General features: G+C 45.4%; 1 protein-coding gene and 1 long non-coding RNA gene across 2 annotated transcripts in view; one reads left to right on the forward strand and one right to left on the reverse strand.

Moving 5' to 3' along the window:
* The window catches only part of LOC117508719 (sodium/calcium exchanger 2-like), a 554,569-nt gene that overhangs the window by 524,116 nt on the left and 7,720 nt on the right, over positions 1 to 22,733 (forward strand). The window contains 3 exon segments of the mRNA XM_034168535.1: positions 11,322 to 11,421; positions 11,861 to 11,940; positions 11,942 to 12,137. Of these exon segments, the coding sequence (XP_034024426.1) occupies positions 11,322 to 11,421; positions 11,861 to 11,940; positions 11,942 to 12,137 (376 nt within the window).
* Positions 677 to 9,820, reverse strand: LOC117508720. Its single transcript, XR_004560176.1, has 3 exons — positions 9,809 to 9,820; positions 1,049 to 1,054; positions 677 to 919 (listed from the first exon to the last, which is right to left on the reverse strand). It is a non-coding gene; the product is annotated as an uncharacterized LOC117508720 (long non-coding RNA).

A 22,733-nucleotide genomic window follows, 5' to 3' on the forward strand; every position in this document is an offset into this window, starting at 1 on the left:
CATAATCCCTTGCGCGTCAGAGAGTTGCTGCGGTCTAAACAACATAGAGAATCCACATGACAACAACTGCGAATGAACATTATACGACCAAAATATACATTTTTATGCTTTTCATCACGTTAATAAGAGGTCGCATGCATGAGACCCTGAAAACTTGCTAAAACAAATATTCCAAATAACCCGTGTCTGCTACACTTAATCAGCGTGGAATTTAATAAATGCAAACTGAATTTCAGACATATATTACTCTGGAACAAAGAGGACAGTGTTGTAAAGGACAATAAGCAGGAAGTCAAAGAGCAAACTTCACTTTCCCCCAGAATGACATGAACAGGAAGCGATCACAGCTCACAGCAAATCCCATTGAAATAATGGAGAAACAACCTGAGCTTCTGGCATGTTTACATAAAAAAAAAAAACACAATAACAACATCTATAAACCCAGATAATATATGACGAGAGTTTTACGCACAATATAAAAATAGTTTTATGTTGCGATGTTAATGCTGTTGTCCGTGTGCAGCAGTTAAAGTGCAGCCTGATCAGAGCGTCTCAATGTTACTGACATCTCACAGCGTAGCGACCTCTCTGAAGTTTTGTGAGATTTTGCTGGATTTGAAACCTCAATAGGACGAATTGTGGTACATGGTGTAACAGATAACTGTACCCATTTAAACTTTATGCCATACCAGTTCAGAACCTTAAAGATATGCTATGCTATTTATGCTATGCTAATAACATCTTCTATGCTGTGCGTTGTGCTAGCGTCGAGGTAGCAGAAATGTGCTACACAGTCGTTACAATCCTGAAGAAGGTTCCTGCTTTTTCATGAAATATGTTTGAAAGTAAGTAAAGCCGCTTTTGACTTATTCTAATTAATCATAGAAAACAAATGTCTATATTTAACTAATAATTATATCTGATTGCATTGTCTCACCTACAAATCACACTTAATCATTCCACAATAAAAAGAAAGTGAGTGTTTGACCTGGGAATGTTCATGTGTGAAATCTGTTTGTGTGTGTTGTTTTTACTGTGTGGCTGACACCACATACTGTACAACTAAACCTGTCAGATCTAGAATTTTATTTTGTTATTTTCACGTGTGTGGTCTCTCAGGTTTCGGAAACCTACAGATAATTTTAAAATCCTGCGGTTGACAACACTGTGATACAACTGGTCGCCTGTAGATGGCAGTGTTCTATGCATTTTGACGAAGGTTATATCACACGGCCTAAATCACTACAGACTTTTCAGCTTTGAGAAGCAACCTGGGCTTCTTCTGACATTTTTACATAAAACAAACACAATAACAATGTCTATAAACCCAAAGAATATATTCACAAGAGTTTTAGGCACAATATACAAAGAGTTTAATGCTGTTGTCCCTGTGGAACCTGATCAGAGCGTCTAAAATTGCATTTCTTCTGTCGTGAATACCCGTAATGCACCTGGACACAGCATGTCCACACTAAAACCTTGAAAATTAGTGCATTACTTTAAAACCAAAACATATATCTGATATTTTCACTTTATAAAACTTCAGACATGATGTTAATTTAAATAACTTGTCCGAAATTCATTTGGTTAAAAGTTTTTTTTTCTATGACCAGTTGTCCTTTGCCTGCAGAGGATAGAACGGTTTCTTTTAGAACCAGCTCTTCTCTGTTTGTAGAGGATAGAACTGCCCATCTACTACAAAAAGGTACGTCTGCAAAAATGTTAGCTGTCTAAAAATTATCGGACCAAAACTTATCGGAAGCTAATTGGTCCGATGATGGTTTTCAAACTTATCTGAAAAGCTAATCCGATAATGAAAACATTATCTTTGATAATTAGCGGTTAGCAGATTAGCGGAACTGTGCCCACCACTGCACCAGCGGCAGACACATCGAGAGTCAGCGACGTCATCACCTCCGCGGCAGTGAGGCTGCAGACCCTACACCCCAGTGCTTTCATGGCCATCTTAGGGGATTTTAACCATGTTACACTTTCAACAGTTTATGGACTGTAAAACAAGAGACATTAAGACTATAGACCTGCTCTGTGTGCTAATGTTAAGGAAGCATACAGTGCCACAGCCCTCCCTCTGCTCAGCAAAGTGGATCATAACCTGGTCTATTTAGAGCAACTTTACATCCCTGCAGTTTGGCAGCACCCTGTGATCACCAGAGTGGTCCGGAGGTGGTCACGGGAGGCTGAAGGCAGTCTTTGTAGATGTTTTGAAGTTACTGACTGGGGTGTGCTTCTGTACAGACAATATCATCCCAATTAAGATTGGTAAGAAGGTAGACCAGATGATGGAAGGAGACCTACATGACGCCGATGAGCTAAACCTGTTCTTCAACAGGTTTGACTTCATGGACTCTTCCCACCCTTCCCCCAGCTCCTCTCATTGCTCCCCCTCCCCTATGCACTCACCTCACACTCCAATTATTACCACCCCCACCAACCTGCCCCCATCTTCTCCCTTCCCTACACCCTCAATCTCTTCAACGCCTCTACTTGCTCCTGCCTTGACACTTCATCTCTCCTGCCCCTCATCTCAACTGGGGCTCTTTCCATCCTCTCCCATCACCATCACTGCTGAGGCTGTGAGAAGGAAATTTAGTTACCTGTGTCCAGGAAAGGCTGTGGGTCCTGACACCCTCAGCCCCAGAGTGCTGAAGGCACTCTGTACTATCCAGCTGTGTGGGATTTTCCAGCACATCTTCGACTTGAGCCTGAGCCAGATGGTTGTTCCTAAGTAGTGGAAAACCTTATGTCTGGTTCCTGTGCCCAAGAAGAAGATCCCAAACACACACCTGCCACTGGACAGCTTTGCTGAAAGTTTGCTGGCAGTGGGCCAAACAGTCTATGCATCAGACGCAGCCTTTCCAGCAAACTTTAATTTCTTTTTTCTTTTTTTGCTCACTTCAGGAGCACAACATAACTCTATTCACTGCAATGGTTGGATTATCACATGGGATTTATTTTTGCGTGGTTGATTCCAGCACACAGCAGCCGGGTGAGAAGATTTTAACCACAGGCTGCGGTCTCTGCACCACGTCTACGTCTGTGCTGTGAAACACTCCTGGACCGCTGTCGGAGGTGAGATTCATGTTTATTAATGCTGTCATGGCCTGGCACAACAGTTCCATGTCATATTTCCTACAGAATTAGAAGGTGATCATATACAGCGGTGAGATCCATTCAGGTCCGAGCCTGACAGGTGCAATGACGTGTTACTGCGCACCACAGAGAGGCGCAGCTGCCCATGTTATATACAGATATGATGGAGACAATAGTTCACATTATTTACGTTGCCCATGGGAATGAATGGACAAATATCTGTAGTGTAAGGTCTATTGTGGATATAACAGCCTGTTCAGATTTGTGGTGGCATGCGCACAGTAGCGCTCAGAGCTTTTGGTTTGATTGCAGCTGTTCACATTCACTGTACATGCTAATAATTTATAATTATTATTGTGATGAAGCATGCCACATACATATAAACAGTTCCTTTGCACTCTATGGGGGTAGACATTATTATATGTGGTGTGTGCAGGACATACCGGGAGGCTTTGCTGTGCCAGAACCATATTGAAGTTCCTTCATATACACTCAAATTGTTTCGGATCCTGTTTTTTCACCATCAGAATATGTAAATTGTGGTCAGATGGTCCTCAGTTTGCACATGGACCGCCGTCGGATAGGTGTCCCATCTGAAACCCGACACTTTTCATATTGCGCCAATTTGTCATTCTGACACCATTCTGTGTGATTCTGGCTGTGTGAGACAAGGGTACTAAATAAAACTATTTTTTACAGTTATTTAAAAAAAAAATCACATTTTGTAGTAATAATTATCACTAAACAAATTCGCTAAAAATAAATCACTGCTAGAGGCACTACATTCAAAGTGGAAGTGTGACGTGACTGTATGGGGTAATGTCTTTACAATATAGCAGGAAGCCATAAGCTCTGCACCTCTTTCACTTCTTACACGGATGCCAAACAGAGTAATTTAACATTTTCTAAACTTAATTTTATTTTATTTTTGTCTTGATGGATCATGGGATTTATTTTCAATGCGAGAAAAGTCGTCTGATGACTGTGATACACACTGTCGTGACATGAATGAATGACGCACTGTGAGTCTCAACTTTTACAATAACTTAATTTTCTTGTTGTGGAACAAAGCTGCCCATGTTCTCTGGTTCAGGCTGAAAACACAGAGGGATTTTTTTAAAATGCTACATTTCTTCAGTCAACAAGGAACTATTTTCAGATGACATTGTCCAAAATCAGGACTCTTTATGTGGGTACGTTTTTGTCAGGCTCTGATGATGAAACTGACTGAAACAGGTAAGATTAAGACTTTATGTTTGAATTTATATCATTTCCTCAGCTAGACTGATAAATAAATAGTTTACTGTTGAAACTCACCTCCTATAACGATTTTCCTTGGCTCTTGACCAGGATCCTGTTTCCGGTGCTCACGTTGGGTGTGGCTCATCCCACGTTTACACACTTACTGAAGTCAACGTTTGGACTGTGGTGTCTTTCAACAAGTTTTTTGGTTTCGAACCCACTTTCAGTGGGACAAGTGAGGAATTGTGGGTCGGCGTCACATTAGTGGCTGCGTCTAGAAGGGAGTGAGTCAGACTCTATTTTAGACAAGCATATAAACAGCCAGCTAAGTCACAGACACAGAGGCTGTGACAGTCATGCTGATCGCGCCTGAACTTGGTGAAACTTTTGTCAGTCCGTCTTATCGACTTTCTTGCACATCGACTGGTAAATCCAGAGTCTCGCCTTCTGGATTTTGAATGCAGGTTTTAACATGCATATGATTAATTAACAGTTGAAATTAAAAAAAAAAAAAACACAAAATCATTTTGTGGTCATGAAAATGTATTTAGTTTTATCATACTGATGATGTATCCACTTCCTGAATCATGAGACACCACTTTTCCTTATAGATAGATAGATACTTTATTACAGACTCAAGGTCCAGATAAAAGAAACAAAACACCATACATACAACAACAACAACGAAAAATATAAAAATAAATAAATAAATAAAATAGGGACATTAAACACCCTTGAATAAAAGACACTTATACCAGTGTTTCCAAATCTGTGAAGTATACTGTGTGGCACTGTAAGAAATGTTAATCAGTTTAAGAACAATCTTATTATCAGAATTATTTAAACGAAAGATGAACCTAAACCATCATCGTTCTTAAGATGGCTTGAAGAGTGTTCACACGTGCCGTCACAAACATTTCCGTGGCACTGGCCCATCGAGGCCTTTTTAGTAAAATTCGCAAAGAGTCATTATAAGCCACTTGTAGTCTCCGAAGGCTCGCTTTCTATATAGTTTATCCACAAATGTGCAGTATACAAAGGTGTACAAAAATGCTTTAAACAAAGCCAGCTTCACTCATTGGAGCAGTAGCCAAATTTTCGACTAATGTGTTTGTCTGACATACAGCGTACGACACTGACGAAAATACTCCTCATCACTCCACTCAGCGTATCAGTGATCACATGACCAAGATATCTCACCTGATTACTACATTCAGTACTGACCTGCCAGAGTAAAATCGGAAACACCAAATGCTTGTCATCATTTGTTCTATAGTAGAGAAGCTGAATCTTCGACTGGACTGGGTTGCTTGACGCCCGAGGACGTTTCGCTTCAAATTGCAGAAGCTTCCTCAGCTAAAATTCTTGCTCTGGTTGGTCTGACTTCTGTCTTGACTCTTGTAGAGAAGAATAATCAAGAAGTCACAAAAGCTGGAGTTTTAGCAGTCTGCCTCTCGGTAGGTAGGGGTCTGGTTAGGTTTAAAACTCCAGCTTTTGTCACTTCTTGATTATTCTTCTCTACAAGAGTCAAGACAGAAGTCAGACCACCAGAGCAAGAATTTTAGCTGAGGAAGCTTCTGCGATTTGAAGCGAAACGTCCTCGCGTCAAGCAACCCAGTCCAGTCGAAGATTCAAGCTTCTCTATTATGGAAACCACCTGGACAACTGAGAGCCTACACAGAAACATCATTTGTTCTAGAAATCATGATCATACTTTTCATATCATTATATTTTACGTCATGTTTTTTCCATACATGGCACACACATTCAACAATTGCTGTAGCCCAGCAGAACTGGGACTAAACAAAACACAGTCATCAGCATACATCAAATGGTTCACCACTGTATCCCCAACCATACAACCAGTTCTACACCCATTCAGCTGTTCAGACAAACCATTCATATAAAATTAAATAAAATTGGAGACAAAATGCTCCCTTGTCTGACTCCATTGCTGACCTGAAAAGGGAGGATATACAATTACCCCATTTCACCTGCATTTTTGATGTGCATACAATACATTAGTAGCCTCACTATGGATTTGGGAAACACCAGCATCACTCAATTTTCTAAACAGTTTTCCATGGTTCACACGATCAAATGCCTTAGAAGCATCCATGAAGCACAAGAATATTGATGAGTTTTTCCCTTTATAATCACTCAATAATTCTTTTAAAACATATATACACAAATCAGTACTATGCATGGCTTTAAATCCAAATTGATATTCTGAGGAGATAATCAGAGTATTAACTCTCTCCAGAAGAATTTGCTCAAGTACTTTAGACAGTACATTAGCAAGAGCAATAGGTCTGTAATTGTCAGAGCTGCATAATTTCCCTGCTTTATCCTTGATAACAGGAACCAGCAACACTGTCATCATGAAGATAGCCATGGACCATGAAGGCAGTGAAGCATAGGGCAAGAAGAGGAGCCAACCTTAAACTAGCAAATTTAAGATGCTCAGCAGAGATGGAATCCAAGCTGGAAGACTTATTAACATATAAATTTCTAATAGCTTGAACCACCTCATGTGTCTTTATTATATTCACACCTTCAACAGAGTTTACTTGGTAAGACTCAGACGGGACACAATTAAATAATCTTTCATAGTGTCGTTGCCAAAGTGTAGTAATTTCATTTACACCAGAGACGCCATCTACTGTACATGGCAAAGATGGTTTGCAGTTATTAATAACGTGTACCTCTTTCCAAAAGGTTTGTTGTTTTTACCTAAAAAATTATTGGCCATGGCATCAGCCCTCAGACATTGTTCATTTTTATAATGTACCGTATAGCGTATTTTATTTTGTATTTGTAAGCTTCTTGTGTTCAAAAATAGGTCCATGTCTGGTTTACCAGACATGCCCATAGCAGCTGTACATGCTTCTGCATGGAGTTCAGCCACATGTGTGTTCCAGCCAGGTCTACGTCTCCTCTTATTTTAAGCTTCAGAAGAGGCTCACCAGCATTAAGTAAAGCTATAACAATATCATTATACATTGCAGAGATATCAGCTTTATGATCTGTGTTAGAACAGCTACTGTTTGTGCAGAGTATTGCTTCTCTGGGCAGTTGTATATTACTCAGCAGTAGATCACTAGAATTAAAATAGGTGTCAATATCCTCCTCCACTATAAAGGACCAGTCCACTCGATCTGGGTTAGATTTGTTTTTGTTTACACATTCAAAGGTGTCAGGTATTTTATCAAATCTAATAACCATTTTAATAGGAATATGGTCTGAATTTGATATGTTATATAAAATTTGCCATATGCACTAAGATTATGAAAGTACACACAGCTCTTTTATAAGTTAAAAAGTATCATACTAGGTATCGATGATACTGGCCCTGTATTTACTTGGTACGGGTGATACCAAATTTTGCAATAGCACACACCAGTAATGTGGAAACGACCACAGTGACATAAAATTAAACATTCAAGATGTGTTTATAGCTTTATTCAAGGTGTTTAACAAAACCATCAGTTTAACATTAAGGATTACATCCATTTTTATACACAGTTCCTCCATTTTCAGAGGCCATAAGTAAAAAGTACAAAACTAAAATTAAGGGGTTATTGTTATCATCACTTTTACACCTAATTGTCTTTAAGCCCCGGTCACACTGCACTAACGAAGGACACCGAAGCCAAAATGAAAACAAATAAAATCTTGGACTTACGTTGACTTCGAGACATCGTTTAAAAACCGTCGTTCAGCTTCATTCCTGCAGCTGGCACTTCTTCAGAATTTTCAAACTGTGCAAACCATCATCCCTCTGTCCTGTGCGCACTGGGCATGAAAAGTCCTGCACTGTCGAGAAGCTTGCAATAAAATAATGTGAACTTTTCATGCACTCACAGCAGTAAACGCCGGATCTACCCGGTGTGCATCGATGGGAAGCTACTTTTTAGACCTCTGTACGCTGGCTGCTCATGTCGTGGGTTAGCGGGTCGAACCGCGATGGTCTCCGGTGATGGGGTTATCTGTACCCTTCCGTGGGCTTCCCCCCGCCCTGACCTCCTGATTTATTATATTATTGGCAGACGTAATGAGAGCGCGCGCGTGTGTGTGTGTGTGTGAGCAAGAAAGAGAAAAAAACAATTCATAGTGAAACATCACAACAAATCAGTCCATTATTTGTTGTGGGGAATACAGATAAATAAATAAATGCTAATGATTTTATTACGTCCTTGGTGGACGTAATGAGTGTGTGTGGTGTGTGTGTGTGTGTGGGTGTGTGTGTGTGGTGTGTGTGTGTGTGTGGTGTGTGTGTGTGTGTGTGTGGTGTGTGTGTGTGTGTGTGTGTGTGTGTGTGGTGTGAGAGAGAGACAGAGAAAAAAATTTCATAGTTAAACATCACGTTTTACTTCTTGCTCTGACGACCAGCAACAATATTGTCGCATGGGACAATGTGTGCCGGCGACATCATGCAGTGGTGCCTTTGAACGTTGGCATATATAGTTGTGGCGGCAATATATGCTCTGCGACAGTATGTGCCGTAACACACCTTACGTTAATGAGACCCAAATTAAGGACCTCACTGGAGTTGACATTTGGACTATTGGGATTTGGGTTGGTTCCAGACTAATATATATAAGAGATCTAAAATCAGGTTTGGGTTTATGAAGTTCGACGTGGGTTGAAGGTAGCAGACATGGAATATTTGACATTGCAGAAACAGCAAGTGGGGCATCCTCAATTTTATTGTTTTCCAATGTAGTAATGGGAACTAAGTTTGTAAAACATGTCCCTCTACGCTCTTCATGATACGTCTGTGGAAACAGGTCATAGTTTCAGCTTGAAAACTTTCCCTTCCTGGCACATAAAACTACACTGTCACCACAGTGAATTTTCTGCGTTAATTTCCCTGCTAGGCTAATGGAATGCACCACATTAATTATAAGCCCTACAGGTTCTCTAATCACCTTCTACGTGACCTGCTGTGGATTACTAATGTTACCCTCCCTGTATATCTCCATCAGTGTTCGCAGATAAGATGGCAGCACCTTCCCCACTAGGGTGAAGGCCATCTGGCATCAGAAAGCCACGGCGACCCCAGAAAAAGGGCCAGTTATCAATATAACTAAACCCTTGCTGTCTACAAAAAATGCCAGCCACCTATTCAATGATGTCAGCCTGCTAAATGACTCATCATTACCCTGAGAGGAGAGGGGACCAGAGACCATTAATTGATGCCAACACATCTTTCCAGTGATGTCACAAGTCCTCTCTATGTCCATGTTTATGACCTCCAATTGTGTCATCCTAATATCATTGGCACCGGCATGAATACCTATGTGGCTATATCTAGTGTTGTGGTCCCTTAGGTGACTATTCTTGTGCAACATCTTACATAGTCCAAATCTTTTTGGAATCGTTATGATCAGACAAAAATATGATATACGAGGTCTGTCCAAACGTATCGTACCTTTTTATTTTTTTCAAAAACTATATGGATTTGAATCACGTGTGATTACATCAGCCAAGCTTGAACCTTCGTGCGCATGCGTGAGTTTTGCCACGCCTGTCGGTTGCGTCATTCGCCTTTGGGCAGGCTTTGAGTGAGCACTGGTCCACCCTCCTGTCGGTTCTTTTGTCTGAGAACTTGCTGAGAGACTGCTGCTTTGCTCCATGAAATTTTTTTCAGAAACTGTTAGAGACAGGCAGTTGGAAACCATTCGATAGATTCAGTTGGATATTGGTGAAGATTCTGTCGGCGTCACACGGATTAAGGAGTGTTAAAACCTTTTAAAGACGGTGCACAGTGGCGGAGGGGCACGCGGCACGCCGAACGGCCATTCGACAGGCTGGATCGACCAGATCATTTCTAAACTGAATGCTGTGTTGAGCAGGGACATCATGTGACTACCACAGAAATGGCAACAGAAGTAATGAAAGACGTGCGGAGGATTTCGCGCGTCGGCACGAAGCAGCTCAGGATGTGCAGCAAAAAAACACCTCCGTCTTGGAAGTCTCACAGGACATGTTGGGGCATGTCTAGCTGTTACACAATTTCTCGGATACCTCACTCGACTGAAAGCCATCGAAAGCCATCTGAATCTTCTGAATGGTTTCCAACACGGAGGTGTTTTTTTTTTGTGGAAAAACTCACGCATGCGCACAAAGGATGAAGCTTGGCTGATGCAATCACACGTGATTCAAATCCATATAGTTTTTGAAAAAAATAAAAAGGAACGATACTTTTTGGACAGACCTCGTACTTTTCAATATGATTGGAACATCTTTAAATTTTGACCCCTGTGTAATTCTTCAATGACCCCTGTAGGTCATTACGGGTGTGCTCGAGGATGCCTCCACATCTGAAAATAAGCATTAGTTAATTTCAAATATGTGTGGAAAATTTCATGCTTTAGTCACAAAATGAACAATTGTTATGGACATTTTAGCTAAACTGCACCACTAGGAGAACAGGTTTCTTGTCATGTTCTCTGATTATACTGTCCTCTCATCTTTACTTCACTTTTCAGTCTGCTCATGGTACTGCAGTATATGAGTTTGTGAAACGGTGTTAGGATAATTATCTTGATCTGAATGTATCAAAAGCAAAGGAAATGATTCTTGATTTCAGACGTAATACTGAACATAGATGTTATGTTTTACACTTGGAAGATGTCCAGATTGTGGAGTCTTGTAAATATCTAGGGACAGTGTCTGACAATCAACTGAAGTTCACATTAAATGTCAGATTTAACAAAACCTGCATTTTCTGGCCTCTTCTTATTTCTTGTCTTCACATGGTCATTCTAAGATTATTAAAATCTCATCTAGTGTTTCAGATCCAGGTCCTGCCCTGTGTGTTGACCCCACCCTGCACACCCACAGGACCTGTGTCTCCCACCAATGATGCCGCCTGTCACCTGTCTGCAAATGTTAATAGAATAGAATGAATAGAATAGAATGTTAATAGAAGGTTAATAGAATGTTGTACTTCTGATTGTCAGAGCACCGTGGACAAGCTCATTAAAAAGACCAACCTGGCGCTGGTTATCGGCACTCACTCCTGGAGGGAACAGTTTGTGGAAGCCGTGACTGTCAGCGCAGGTGAGCGCTGCATGTGTGTGTGATTTATATCACTGAAGTGAAGAGTCATCAGATATCATGACTGGAGGAGGTTTCCCTCAACACCCCGGCCTGATACACGCATCTTGTTTCATTTCAGCTACACTGTGGTGGTGTGCTGAGGCAAAATTACAAAACCTGTTTTTTAATTAAAATATTAAATTGAGTTTTCTAGAATTGAAATGTCATTCATTTTGCCCCATCATCATCATCAAAGGTGTGTCTCGTTCATATCACATTTGTTAGGCAAGAACTCCATCTAGAGGAGACAATGTTTACTACAGACAAAGAATGATTTCAACTTGGTGTCTAATGTTTGTTGATAGTGTTCCTTAACTATTCAGTAAGTCTTTAGTTAACGTTTCTTTGATTTTCAAGCCTCTCCAAAATGTCACCAAATGTCCTGTTTCTGGACTTCCAGGTGATGGCGATGATGAAGAAGAGGGGCGTGATGAGCACCTCCCATCTTGTTATGATTATGTCATGCACTTTCTGACGGTGTTTCTGGAAGGTTCTGTTTGCTTGCGTCCCGCCCACTGAGTACTGGAACGGCTGGGCGTGCTTCTTTGTCTCCATCAGTGTCATCGGCTTCCTCACTGCCATCATAGGCGACCTGGCGTCACACTTTGGCTGCACTGTGGGACTCCGGGACACTGTGACTGCTGTGGTATTTGTGGCACTGGGAACGTCTATTCCAGGTGAGTGAAAAACTGCATGTGAGTGGGAATGTATATGAAGAAATGTGTGATATGTAGCTTCAATAACTTTTAATTTAAAAAAATTGTCACAAGATACTCCTGTTAATTTGTTGGTTATAGTTTCAAATATTGTACATATATAGTATATAAGTGAAAATTTTCACTTTGAAGTTTTTTTCTTGTGATGCACAATATGGCAAATACAACACAGCTATGCTACACATGACAAACCATGTGCCAAAACTTTGTTCCGTAAATGTGCACAGTTTCACAGAGGGTGCGTTTGTGGTGTTTAGAGACGCATGTAGCCAGTGGTGGGCACAGCTAACCAAAAAATTAGCTTCGATAACCATTAATCCCATAACTGAGAAGTTATCTTTTATGGCGCTAAACCGATAAACTGCTAAAAAATGTATCTTTATTACAGATAACTGATAACTTTTAGTATTGATCCGACCACGAATAAATAATCCACATAAAGCATCCTTTTTTTTAAATCCAAAACAGTGTCTAAACGTGAAGAAAAATCCCTCCCTCTGTACACACAGCTGTGCCATGAGAGCTCCTTGGCATCCTTGGCAATTAAATTGCCACAAAGAAATAAAATAAAATAATGTTAAAATTACTCTGTTTTGTTTTCATGTTGAGCATGTAACGTCTAACTGTAATGTCCAAAGTAAACCTGAACTACACTACCCACAATGCTTCCTGCGTCGACTGGCCAATCACTTTTTGTGCTTAATGATGATGTCATCAGCATGCGACAGGCAGCCAGTCTGCTACAAACACAGACGGACTAAAATGTTTGATTTTAGGGTTTACAAACATTTTTGACTGTTAAACATTGCTCACTTTACAGCTAAAAAAAATTGTTATCGGACTGAAAGTTATTAGAACTAAATTTATTGGAAGATAATTGGTCCGATGATGGTTTTAAAACTCATCTGAAAAGCTAATCCAATAACAAAAACATTAGCTTCGATAATTATTGTAGCTGAACTGTACCCACCACTGCATGTAGCACTCCCCACTATCTGCCATAAACATGCCACACAGTGCCACATGGTTGCTGGCATTCACCAGTGTGTGGCAAGTATTTTGGTCATGTCCAAAACACTCGCTACTCAACTTTACTCATCGTGCAGTCGCCCCTTACATGCCAAAACACTGGCTGGGAGTGTTTTGGCATGCACTACATTAAATGATACTGAATTCCACACACACTTAGTGGTTACACAAAGCACACAACCTAGAAGTCACCAGCCAATATTGGCAGCAAGTGCTGAGGCATATACCACCCCGGTGGTTGCCACTAACCCCTTACGCCTTCTCTGTGAGAGGGGCTTAAGTCCTATGTAGACCCTGAGGGCCATTGGTGTTGGTGCTTACCATCAGATTCCATAGCATGAAGCGAATAGGACTCCAGTCCAGTGCAGATTACATGCCCAGTCGAAGCCAGTACCCATTTCCAGCTGAACAGAGATGAAGCAGATGAAGTGTCTTGTCCAAGGACACGACAGATAGCGTTACAGGGAATCGAACCCCACTCATTGGTAGCCCAGCTCCTTATCTCACTGAGCTACCTGCTCTTCTTGCGCAATATGTGCCAAAAACTTTGTTCCATAAGCACGTACGGTTAGAAGACGTATAGCTGCTCTCACGCAGAGGGTGCATTTGCAGTGTTTAGAGACACATGTAGCACTCGCCATCTGTCATAAACATGCCACACAGTTGCTTGCACTCGCCAGTGTGTGGCAAGTGTTTTAGTCATGTCCAAAACACTCACTGCTCAACTTTACTCATCGGCCCTTACACAGTCACCCAAAACATTCAATGGTAACCCTGCTCTTTATCCCACTGAGCTACCTGCTGTTCTTGCTGAACATGTGCCAAACCTTTGTTCAGCAAACATGAACAGTTAGATCCACTAATATTTAGACAGTGGCAACATTTTTAATGTATATTCAGTGTTTCGCAGTTGTGAATCTCACGCCGTCTCTCGGCCCGTGACTCACGCGAGAGGTCAGTTTCAGCAGAGTTCCAGTGTCAGGAACTCAGCACTCACAGTGTAAACACATCTTGTGAAGTCTGGACAATAAGACAACATCGAGGCACAGCAGAAGTCCATCACAGGTGCTGCCCCTCCTCTAGATAACCATCTCAACTTGGGAGAGCTTATAATTATCATAATTGCCCGTGAACTCGCTAAATTAACGCCATCCACATCCTCGCTTTGCCATTGTTTACATGCGCTGTAAGACAGCGGATCTGCGCAGTTGGCCGCCAGGGACATTATGGGAAATGCTAAAACACCGACTATCAGATTTGACGGCAAAAAATTTACTATGGACACTATCTAAAGAGAGCACAGTGTAAGTATCACTACTAGTACACAACTGACACAGTTATCATTTTCATGCGCAGTTGACACAAAGTATAATTGCTCTCATCTGTCCACCCATAAATGTGTTGGTCTAAAAATGAAGTGTGTCAATATGTGATGCTTTAATTTCACATTAAAGTCCAGCTACCTGCTCTTTAGAATATTGGATCTGAAGTATTTTCCATCATGCACATTTTCACATGGTGTGCTCCTATTGTTTAAAGTTTCAGTGAAATCCACCAAACAATTTGGGAAGACTTGCGATTACAAGGTCTGTATGTTACCCTTGAAAATGTTGGAGCAGAATTATTTTTGTTCATGCACATCTTCATTTCACGTGCTACAACTTTGTGAAGTTTAAGAGAAATTTGTTATGTTTCGGACGCGGGCGGAGAACCGACCCAGCGTTTGAAAGGAGCCAGCATAAAATAAGCAGAGCACGGTTCAAAGGATAACAGAATTTAATAAACATAACAGTGAGTGATGCTAAACAACTAAACAGTCCGCGGTCTGGTGAGGTGAAAACACGGCGCGCTCTCAGCAGCGCAAACGGTCCGGAGCCACAGCAGTTCGGACCCAGGGACCCCGCCGACACCCCCCAGGTGGCCGCGACAAACCGAGTCTGTGAAGAAAGAAAACATGAGGTGAGTCCAACTCCACACAGAGACACAACTCAAAGGTGCACGCAATCACCAAACACTTCCTGGCTTAAAGCTATACATCAGCTTCTCACCCTGCAGGCACGGAACAACTCAGTTCAAATCTCCACTGCAGCAGAAGCTGATTAGACAATTAGCATAACGTGACAGCTCACCAACACAAGGTGTGAGGGACACCAAATCCACTGTCATTACTTCATAAAAGTCACCAAAACCAAATTACCTCAGGAAGTGTGCTGAAAAGCGTGAGACCTCACCCAATCCTCCTTCACATACTGTGGCGTCAAACCTGGAGCAGTCTCTGCGTCCGTGATGGTGAGATTGTTCTCCTCACGTCGATCTCACACGTCTGCTCACAAGGTCGAGTCTCTGGCAATCACACACTGTGCATTCAAGGTTTAAATGCAGCAATCTCTGATTATGACAAAATACACCACAGCTGTGAGTCCTGATGACCTGCACGTGATAACAAGCTTCAGGTGTTCAGGGTGAGGTCCTGATGCTCAGCCACTCAGTCCTGAATGCATACCACCTGGTGGGAGAAACAGAAAACAAAAACCAAACCAGCCAAACTGTTGTGTGGGCCGCCAGAAGAGGAGGTACTGCTGGCCCACCACCAGAGGGCGCCCTGCCTGAAGTGCGGGCTTCAGGCACGAGAGGGCGCTGCCGCCTCAGGAACAAGCCGTGATGACAGCTGTCACCCATCATCCGTGACAGCTGTCACTAATCAACCAACCCACATCTGGAATAAAAGCAGGAAGACACCTCCACCACACTGCCGAGATATCATCTTCATCTAGAGGTAATATCCTCAGCCTTTGTGGTAATACTGAAAATCTGTTTATTGTGAGTGTTTGCAGGAGTACCGGTCCTTTTGTGGAGGCTGTGCAATACTGCACTCTTTTTCCTCTGAGGACGCGATGCAAGTATTGAGTGAGAGGTGGAGGTGGAATTCCCACCAGGATTGTTGCTGGGTGTTCACACACCCACACTTGACTGTCTTTGCTTTCTGCCAGCAGTACCAGATCCGACACGCTGAGACGGTGGCCACCTGGGGACTTCGGGACTTGGCGGCTCCAGTATTCCTCGGGTTCGGTGGTAGTGGAAATCGTGTGGTTCCGGTTCGTTTCCAGACGGGCGTCTCTTATTGTCGAGCCTGCCCACATGACACCTTTATTGATTGACTTTTGCACATTCTGAAATCTGCTGTGTTTGGTTGTGTCATTCACAACAGTAAAGTGTTATAATTTGACTCCTTCCATTGTCCGTTCATTTACGCCCCCTGTTGTGGGTCCGTGTCACTACACTTTCCCAACAGGATATCTCGGCCAGCGTCATGGACTCCGAGGGGCGTCACCAGCCTGTTGAACAGCCAATGGGAGAGCAGGGAGCGCAGGCATCTGCAGGAGGCGTGATTGGTGAGCTACAGCATATTCTCACCGCCTTTACGGCTCGGATGGATCAAATAGCCGAGCAAAACATCCTCCTGAACTGCAGGGTGGAGGCTCTCTCCGCGCAAGTGGCGGCGAGCGCTCAGGGCGCTGCTGCAGCTCCTCCTCCTGCCGATCCTGTGCTAGATATAAATGTTCCAGTGGTGGTTCAACAACCCCTCCCACCATCCCCTGAAGCATACATAAGCCCTCCTGAGCCGTACGGAGGTTGTGTGGAGACGTGCGCGGACTTTCTTATGCAGTGTTCGCTCGTCTTCGCACAACGTCCCGTCATGTACGCGTCAGACGCAAGCAAAATAGCTTATGTGATCACTCTGCTTCGGGGAGGGGCACGCGCTTGGGCTACAGCGCTTTGGGAGCAAAATTCACGGCTCCTTCACACGTACACTGGGTTTGTGAGGGAGTTCAGAACAGTGTTTGATCACCCTAACAGGGGAGAGACTGCTTCAACTGTGCTGCTGTCGATGAGACAGGGACGCCGGAGCGCCGCCGCTTATGCAGTCGACTTCCGCATCGCGGCTGCGAGGTCCGGCTGGAATAACGCTGCGCTCCGCGCCGCCTTTGTAAACAGACTGTCGTCAGTCCTAAAGGAGCACCTAGTGGCCAAGGATGAACCGCGGGAATTAGATGGGCTTATTGATCTCGTTATACGGTTAGACAATCAGTTGGAGGAACGCCGTCGGGAACGAGACGAAGGACGTGGCCGGGCGCGCGCCGCCCTCTTCCTTCCGGGTCCGAGAAAGGTCCGCCCTTCCCACGCTCCCTGGCCTCTACGTCCCGTGGGGCGACAGCTCCCCCTGCTGACGAAGCTATGGACACGAGCAGGGCCACATTTAGACCACCTAATAGACAGAGGACGTTTCCACACGGGGCGTGTTTTGTTTGTGGCTCAATGGAACATCAATTGAGCAATTGCCCCGAACGGTTAAACACCAACGCCCGCCCCTAGAAACTGGGCTTAGGGTGGGCCAAGAAATTCACGTGGGACACACACATATTGCCACACGGCTCCCAGTTACAATCCTTAGCGGGGATTTAACCCTTCAGGCCTCAGCACTGGTAGACACAGGGTCAGAAGGGAATCTGCTAGACAGCAGATGGGCCAGGGAGGTAGGGCTCCCTCTGGTGGTGCTACCTACACCATTGCAGGTGCGAGCACTAGATGGCACCCTACTCCCTTTACTCACACACAAGACACTACCAGTAACTCTGGTACTGTCAGGGAATCATAGGGAGGAGATTGAGTTTTTTGTGACTCCTTCTACCTCCCGTGTGATTCTGGGGTTCCCCTGGATGTTGAAACACAATCCCCGGATTGATTGGCCGTCCGGGGTGGTGGTACAGTGGAGCGAGACCTGCCATCGGATGTGTTTGGGATCCTCGGTTCCTCCTGGTTCCCATGCTAAGGAGCAGGTCAAAGTTTCCCCCAATCTGTCGGCGGTGCCAGTTGAGTACCATGATCTTGCTGACGTTTTTAGCAAGGATCGGGCACTCACTCTTCCCCCGCATCGTCCGTACGATTGTGCCATCGATTTGTTGCCAGGTGTGGAGTTCCCGTCCAGCAGGCTGTACAACCTCTCCCGACCTGAGCGCGAATCAATGGAGACCTACATCCGGGACTCCGGGTTGATCCGTAACTCCACCTCTCCGATGGGAGCAGGTTTCTTTTTTGTGGGCAAAAAAGATGGCGGTCTTTGTCCATGCATTGATTACCAGGGGCTGAACGAGATCACGGTTCGCAACCGATACCCGTTGCCTTTATTAGATTCAGTGTTCACCCCCTGCATGGAGCCAAAATCTTCACAAAGTTGGATCTTAGGAACGCATACCACCTAGTTCGGATCCGGAAGGGAGACGAATGGAAGACGGCATTTAACACCCCGTTAGGTCATTCTGAGTACCTGGTCATGCCGTTCGGCCTCACTAACGCCCCCGCGACATTCCAAGCTTTGCTTAATGACGTCTTGCGGGACTTCCTGCACCGATTCGTCTTCGTATACCTGGATGATATACTCATCTTTTCTCCGGACCCTGAGACCCATGTACGGCATGTACGTCAGGTCCTGCAGCGGTTGTTGGAGAACCGGCTGTTTGTGCAAGGGCGAGAAGTGTGAGTTCCCACCGCACTTCTTGTCCTTCCTGTGTTTGTCATCTCCTCCAACTCCGTCGCCCCGGATCCGGCCAAGTCGCAGTGGTGAGAGACTGGCCCCAACCTACGAGCCGTAGGAAGCTGCAACAGTTCCTCGGCTTCGCAAATTTCTACAGGAGGTTCATTAAGGGGTATAGTCAGGTAGTTAGCCCCCTGACGGCCCTGACCTCACCAAAAGTTCCCTTCACTTGGTCGGATCGGTGCGAAGCCGCGTTTAGGGAGTTGAAACGCCGGTTCTCGACTGCACCGGTCTTGGTGCAGCCCGATCCTAGTCGCCAGTTTGTGGTTGAAGTGGACGCCTCTGACTCAGGGATAGGAGCCGTGCTATCCCAGAGCGGAGAAACCGATAAGGTTCTTCACCCGTGTGCCTATTTTTCCCGCAGGTTGACCCCAGCAGAGCGGAACTATGACGTGGGCAATCGAGAGCTCCTTGCGGTGAAAGAGGCTCTTGAGGAGTGGAGACACCTGCTGGAGGGAGCATCAGTGCCTTTCACGGTTTTCACGGACCACCGGAACCTGGAGTATATCAGGACCGCCAAGCGACTGAACCCCAGGCAAGCCCGCTGGTCACTGTTTTTCGGCCGTTTTGACTTCCGGATCACCTACCGCCCCGGGACCAAGAACCAAAGATCGGATGCCCTGTCCCGGGTGCATGAACGGGAAGTCAAGACCGAGCTGTCGGATCCACCGGAACCCATTCTACCGGAGTCCACTATCGTGGCTACCCTGACCTGGGACGTGGAGAAGACCGTCCGGGAGGCCCTGGCACGGAGCCCGGATCCGGAACAGGACCGAAAGACAGGTTGTACGTCCCACCAGAGGCCAGAGCTGCTGTTCTGGACTTCTGTCACGGGTCCAAGCTCTCCTGCCACCCAGGGGTGCGTAGGACCGTGGCAGTGGTCCGGCAGCGCTTCTGGTGGGCGTCCCTGGAGACTGATGTCCGGCTTACATCCAGGCCTGCACCACTGCGCCAGGGGCAAGGCGGACCACCAGAAGGCACAGGGACTCCTACAGCCACTTCCTGTGCCTCACCGCCCCTGGTCCCACATCGGTCTGGATTTTGTCACGGGCCTCCCGCTGTCCCGGGGACACACCACCATCCTCACGATAGTGGACCGATTCTCCAAGGCGGCCCACTTCGTGGCCCTCCCGAAGCTCCCGTCGGCCCAGGAGACGGCGGATCTCCTGGTCCACCATGTCGTCCGGCTGCATGGGATACCAACAGACATCGTTTCGGATCGCAGTCCCCAGTTCTCCTCGCAGGTGTGGAGAAGTTTCTGCCGGGAACTGGGGGCCACCGTAAGCCTCTCGTCTGGGTATCACCCACAGACTAACGGACAGGTCGAACGGGCCAACCAGGAGTTGGAGCAAGCCCTTAGGTGCACGACCTCCGCACACCCGACGGCTTGGAGTGAACATCTGGCCTGGATCGAGTACGCTCATAACAGCCAAGTGTCCTCTGCCACCGGCCTCTCCCCATTCGAGGTGTGTCTGGGGTACCAACCCCCTTTGTTTCCTTTGGTGGAGGGAGAGGTCGGTGTGCCCTCGGTCCAGGCCCACCTGCGGAGATGCCGTCGGGTGTGGCGCACCGCCCGTTCGGCCTTGTTGAGGGCCCGGATGAGGGCTAAAGCCCATGCAGACCGTCGACGGTCCCCGGCCCCCGCATGCCAGCCCGGGCAGGAGGTATGGCTTTCCACTAAGGACATTCCACTCCAGGTCGGGTCCCCCAAGCTAAAAGACCGCTTCATTGGACCCTTCCCCATCCTGAAGGTCCTCAGTCCTACCGCAGTGAGGCTCCAACTCCCCGCCTCACTGCGGATCCATCCGGTTTTCCATGTCTCCCGAATCAAGCCACATCACACCTCACCCCTCTGTGCACCCGGTCCGGCGCCGCCTCCTGCCCGTATTATCGACGGGGAGCTGGCTTGGACAGTTCGCCGGCTCTTGGACGTCCGTCGAATGGGCCGGGGCTTTCAGTATTTGGTGGACTGGGAGGGGTATGGACCCGAAGAATGCTCCTGGGTGAAGAGGAGCTTCATCCTGGACGCGGCCCTCCTGGCCGATTTCTATCGTCGCCACCCGAACAAGCCTGGTCGGGTGCCAGGAGGCGCCCGTTGAGGGGGGGGTCCTGTTGTGTGGGCCGCCAGAAGAGGAGGTACTGCTGGCCCACCACCAGAGGGCGCCCTGCCTGAAGTGCAGGCTTCAGGCACGAGAGGGCGCTGCCGCCTCAGGAACAAGCCGTGATGACAGCTGTCACCCATCATCCGTGACAGCTGTCACTAATCAACCAACCCACATCTGGAATAAAAGCAGGAAGACACCTCCACCACACTGCCGAGATATCATCTTCATCTAGAGGTAATATCCTCAGCCTTTGTGGTAATACTGAAAATCTGTTTATTGTGAGTGTTTGCAGGAGTACCGGTCCTTTTGTGGAGGCTGTGCAATACTGCACTCTTTTTCCTCTGAGGACGCGCTGCAAGTATTGAGTGAGAGGTGGAGGTGGAATTCCCACCAGGATTGTTGCTGGGTGTTCACACACCCACACTTGACTGTCTTTGCTTTCTGCCAGCAGTACCAGATCCGACACGCTGAGACGGTGGCCACCTGGGGACTTCGGGAGTTGGCGGCTCCAGTATTCCTCGGGTTCGGTGGTAGTGGAAATCGTGTGGTTCTGGTTCGTTTCCAGACGGGCGTCTCTTATCGTCGAGCCTGCCCACATGACACCTTTATTGATTGACTTTTGCACATTCTGAAATCTGCTGTGTTTGGTTGTGTCATTCACAACAGTAAAGTGTTATAATTTGACTCCTTCCATTGTCCGTTCATTTACGCCCCCTCTTGTGGGTCCGTGTCACTACACTTTCCCAACACAAACACCCCAGCCCACAACAAAATTGATCCAAAGGTTTTACGAGGAGTTGCACAAATCTCAAACTACTGCGCTGTAGTTTGAGTTTTGTGGTGACGGTGTAGGCGTGGGGCACTGTTTAAATATTTCATTCAGTGCTGAGGAAGCAACGTGTCTGTTTTGATTGCCCTGTGTCTTTTTTCTGATGGGAGCGTTGCCAAAAGGGGATTGGCAGGATGTGACTTGTCCTGAAGTATATTTTGGCCTCTGCGTTTTAAAATGGGATGTGGAGAATTTGTGGCTCATAATTTTTTAAGATGAGCAAACAATACTGTCAAGCCCTGCTCACCTATGGAATTACTGATCCACCATGTTATAGAAAAGGAGACAGCACTTTGTATCACAACTCTATAAAACTGAAGCATCCCTGACCAGTAATGATGGCCATGTGAGGCCTCATTACGAATTTGGTGTTTGCTTTGCTTTGTTTTGTTTAAATGAGCTCACAAGATGGCAGTGTCTATTCAAAAAAAGAGCTCAAAGCACAATGCACTTTAGTTTCCTTGAAACCCTTTTTTGAATAGACACTGCCATCTAGTGTTCTCAGGAAAAAATGTCAAATGCTTCATGACTCCTCATTTGGCCATCACAAGTTACTGAGCACCTTAAAGTTTTAGACAGAAAAAAGTGTAGCGTGCTTTTCTGATGATCCAGCTTGCATCGCCATCCCACTTCAAACAGGAGGAACTGAGGAGATTGTGGTACTGAGAAACTTAGAGCAGCTCACGCTTTCCGCTTCTAGATAATTGATGGTCAGGAACTGGAGAGCCTTCTGTAGGAAGATTCACTGTCACCAGCATTGTGTCTGGAAATTTAAACATCTTTAAATTTCAGTGTTATGTGCAGAGGAACCCAGCATCCTTCACAGACCTCTTTTCATGTACACAAACTGGTGTGGGTCTGAACTGGTCGGATTAGATCTGTGTTTACATATTCTCTACTGAAAGATTCAGTACTTTTAGCACACCTGTTAGGCACATTAGGCCACTATTTAAACCTTGGCAGTGACTCCTTCAAGTTAATGTGGATAAAATCCCCAAGTA

This window comes from Thalassophryne amazonica, chromosome 4 (assembly GCF_902500255.1).
Source record: "Thalassophryne amazonica chromosome 4, fThaAma1.1, whole genome shotgun sequence".
In the NCBI taxonomy this organism is placed as follows: Eukaryota; Metazoa; Chordata; class Actinopteri; order Batrachoidiformes; family Batrachoididae; genus Thalassophryne; species Thalassophryne amazonica.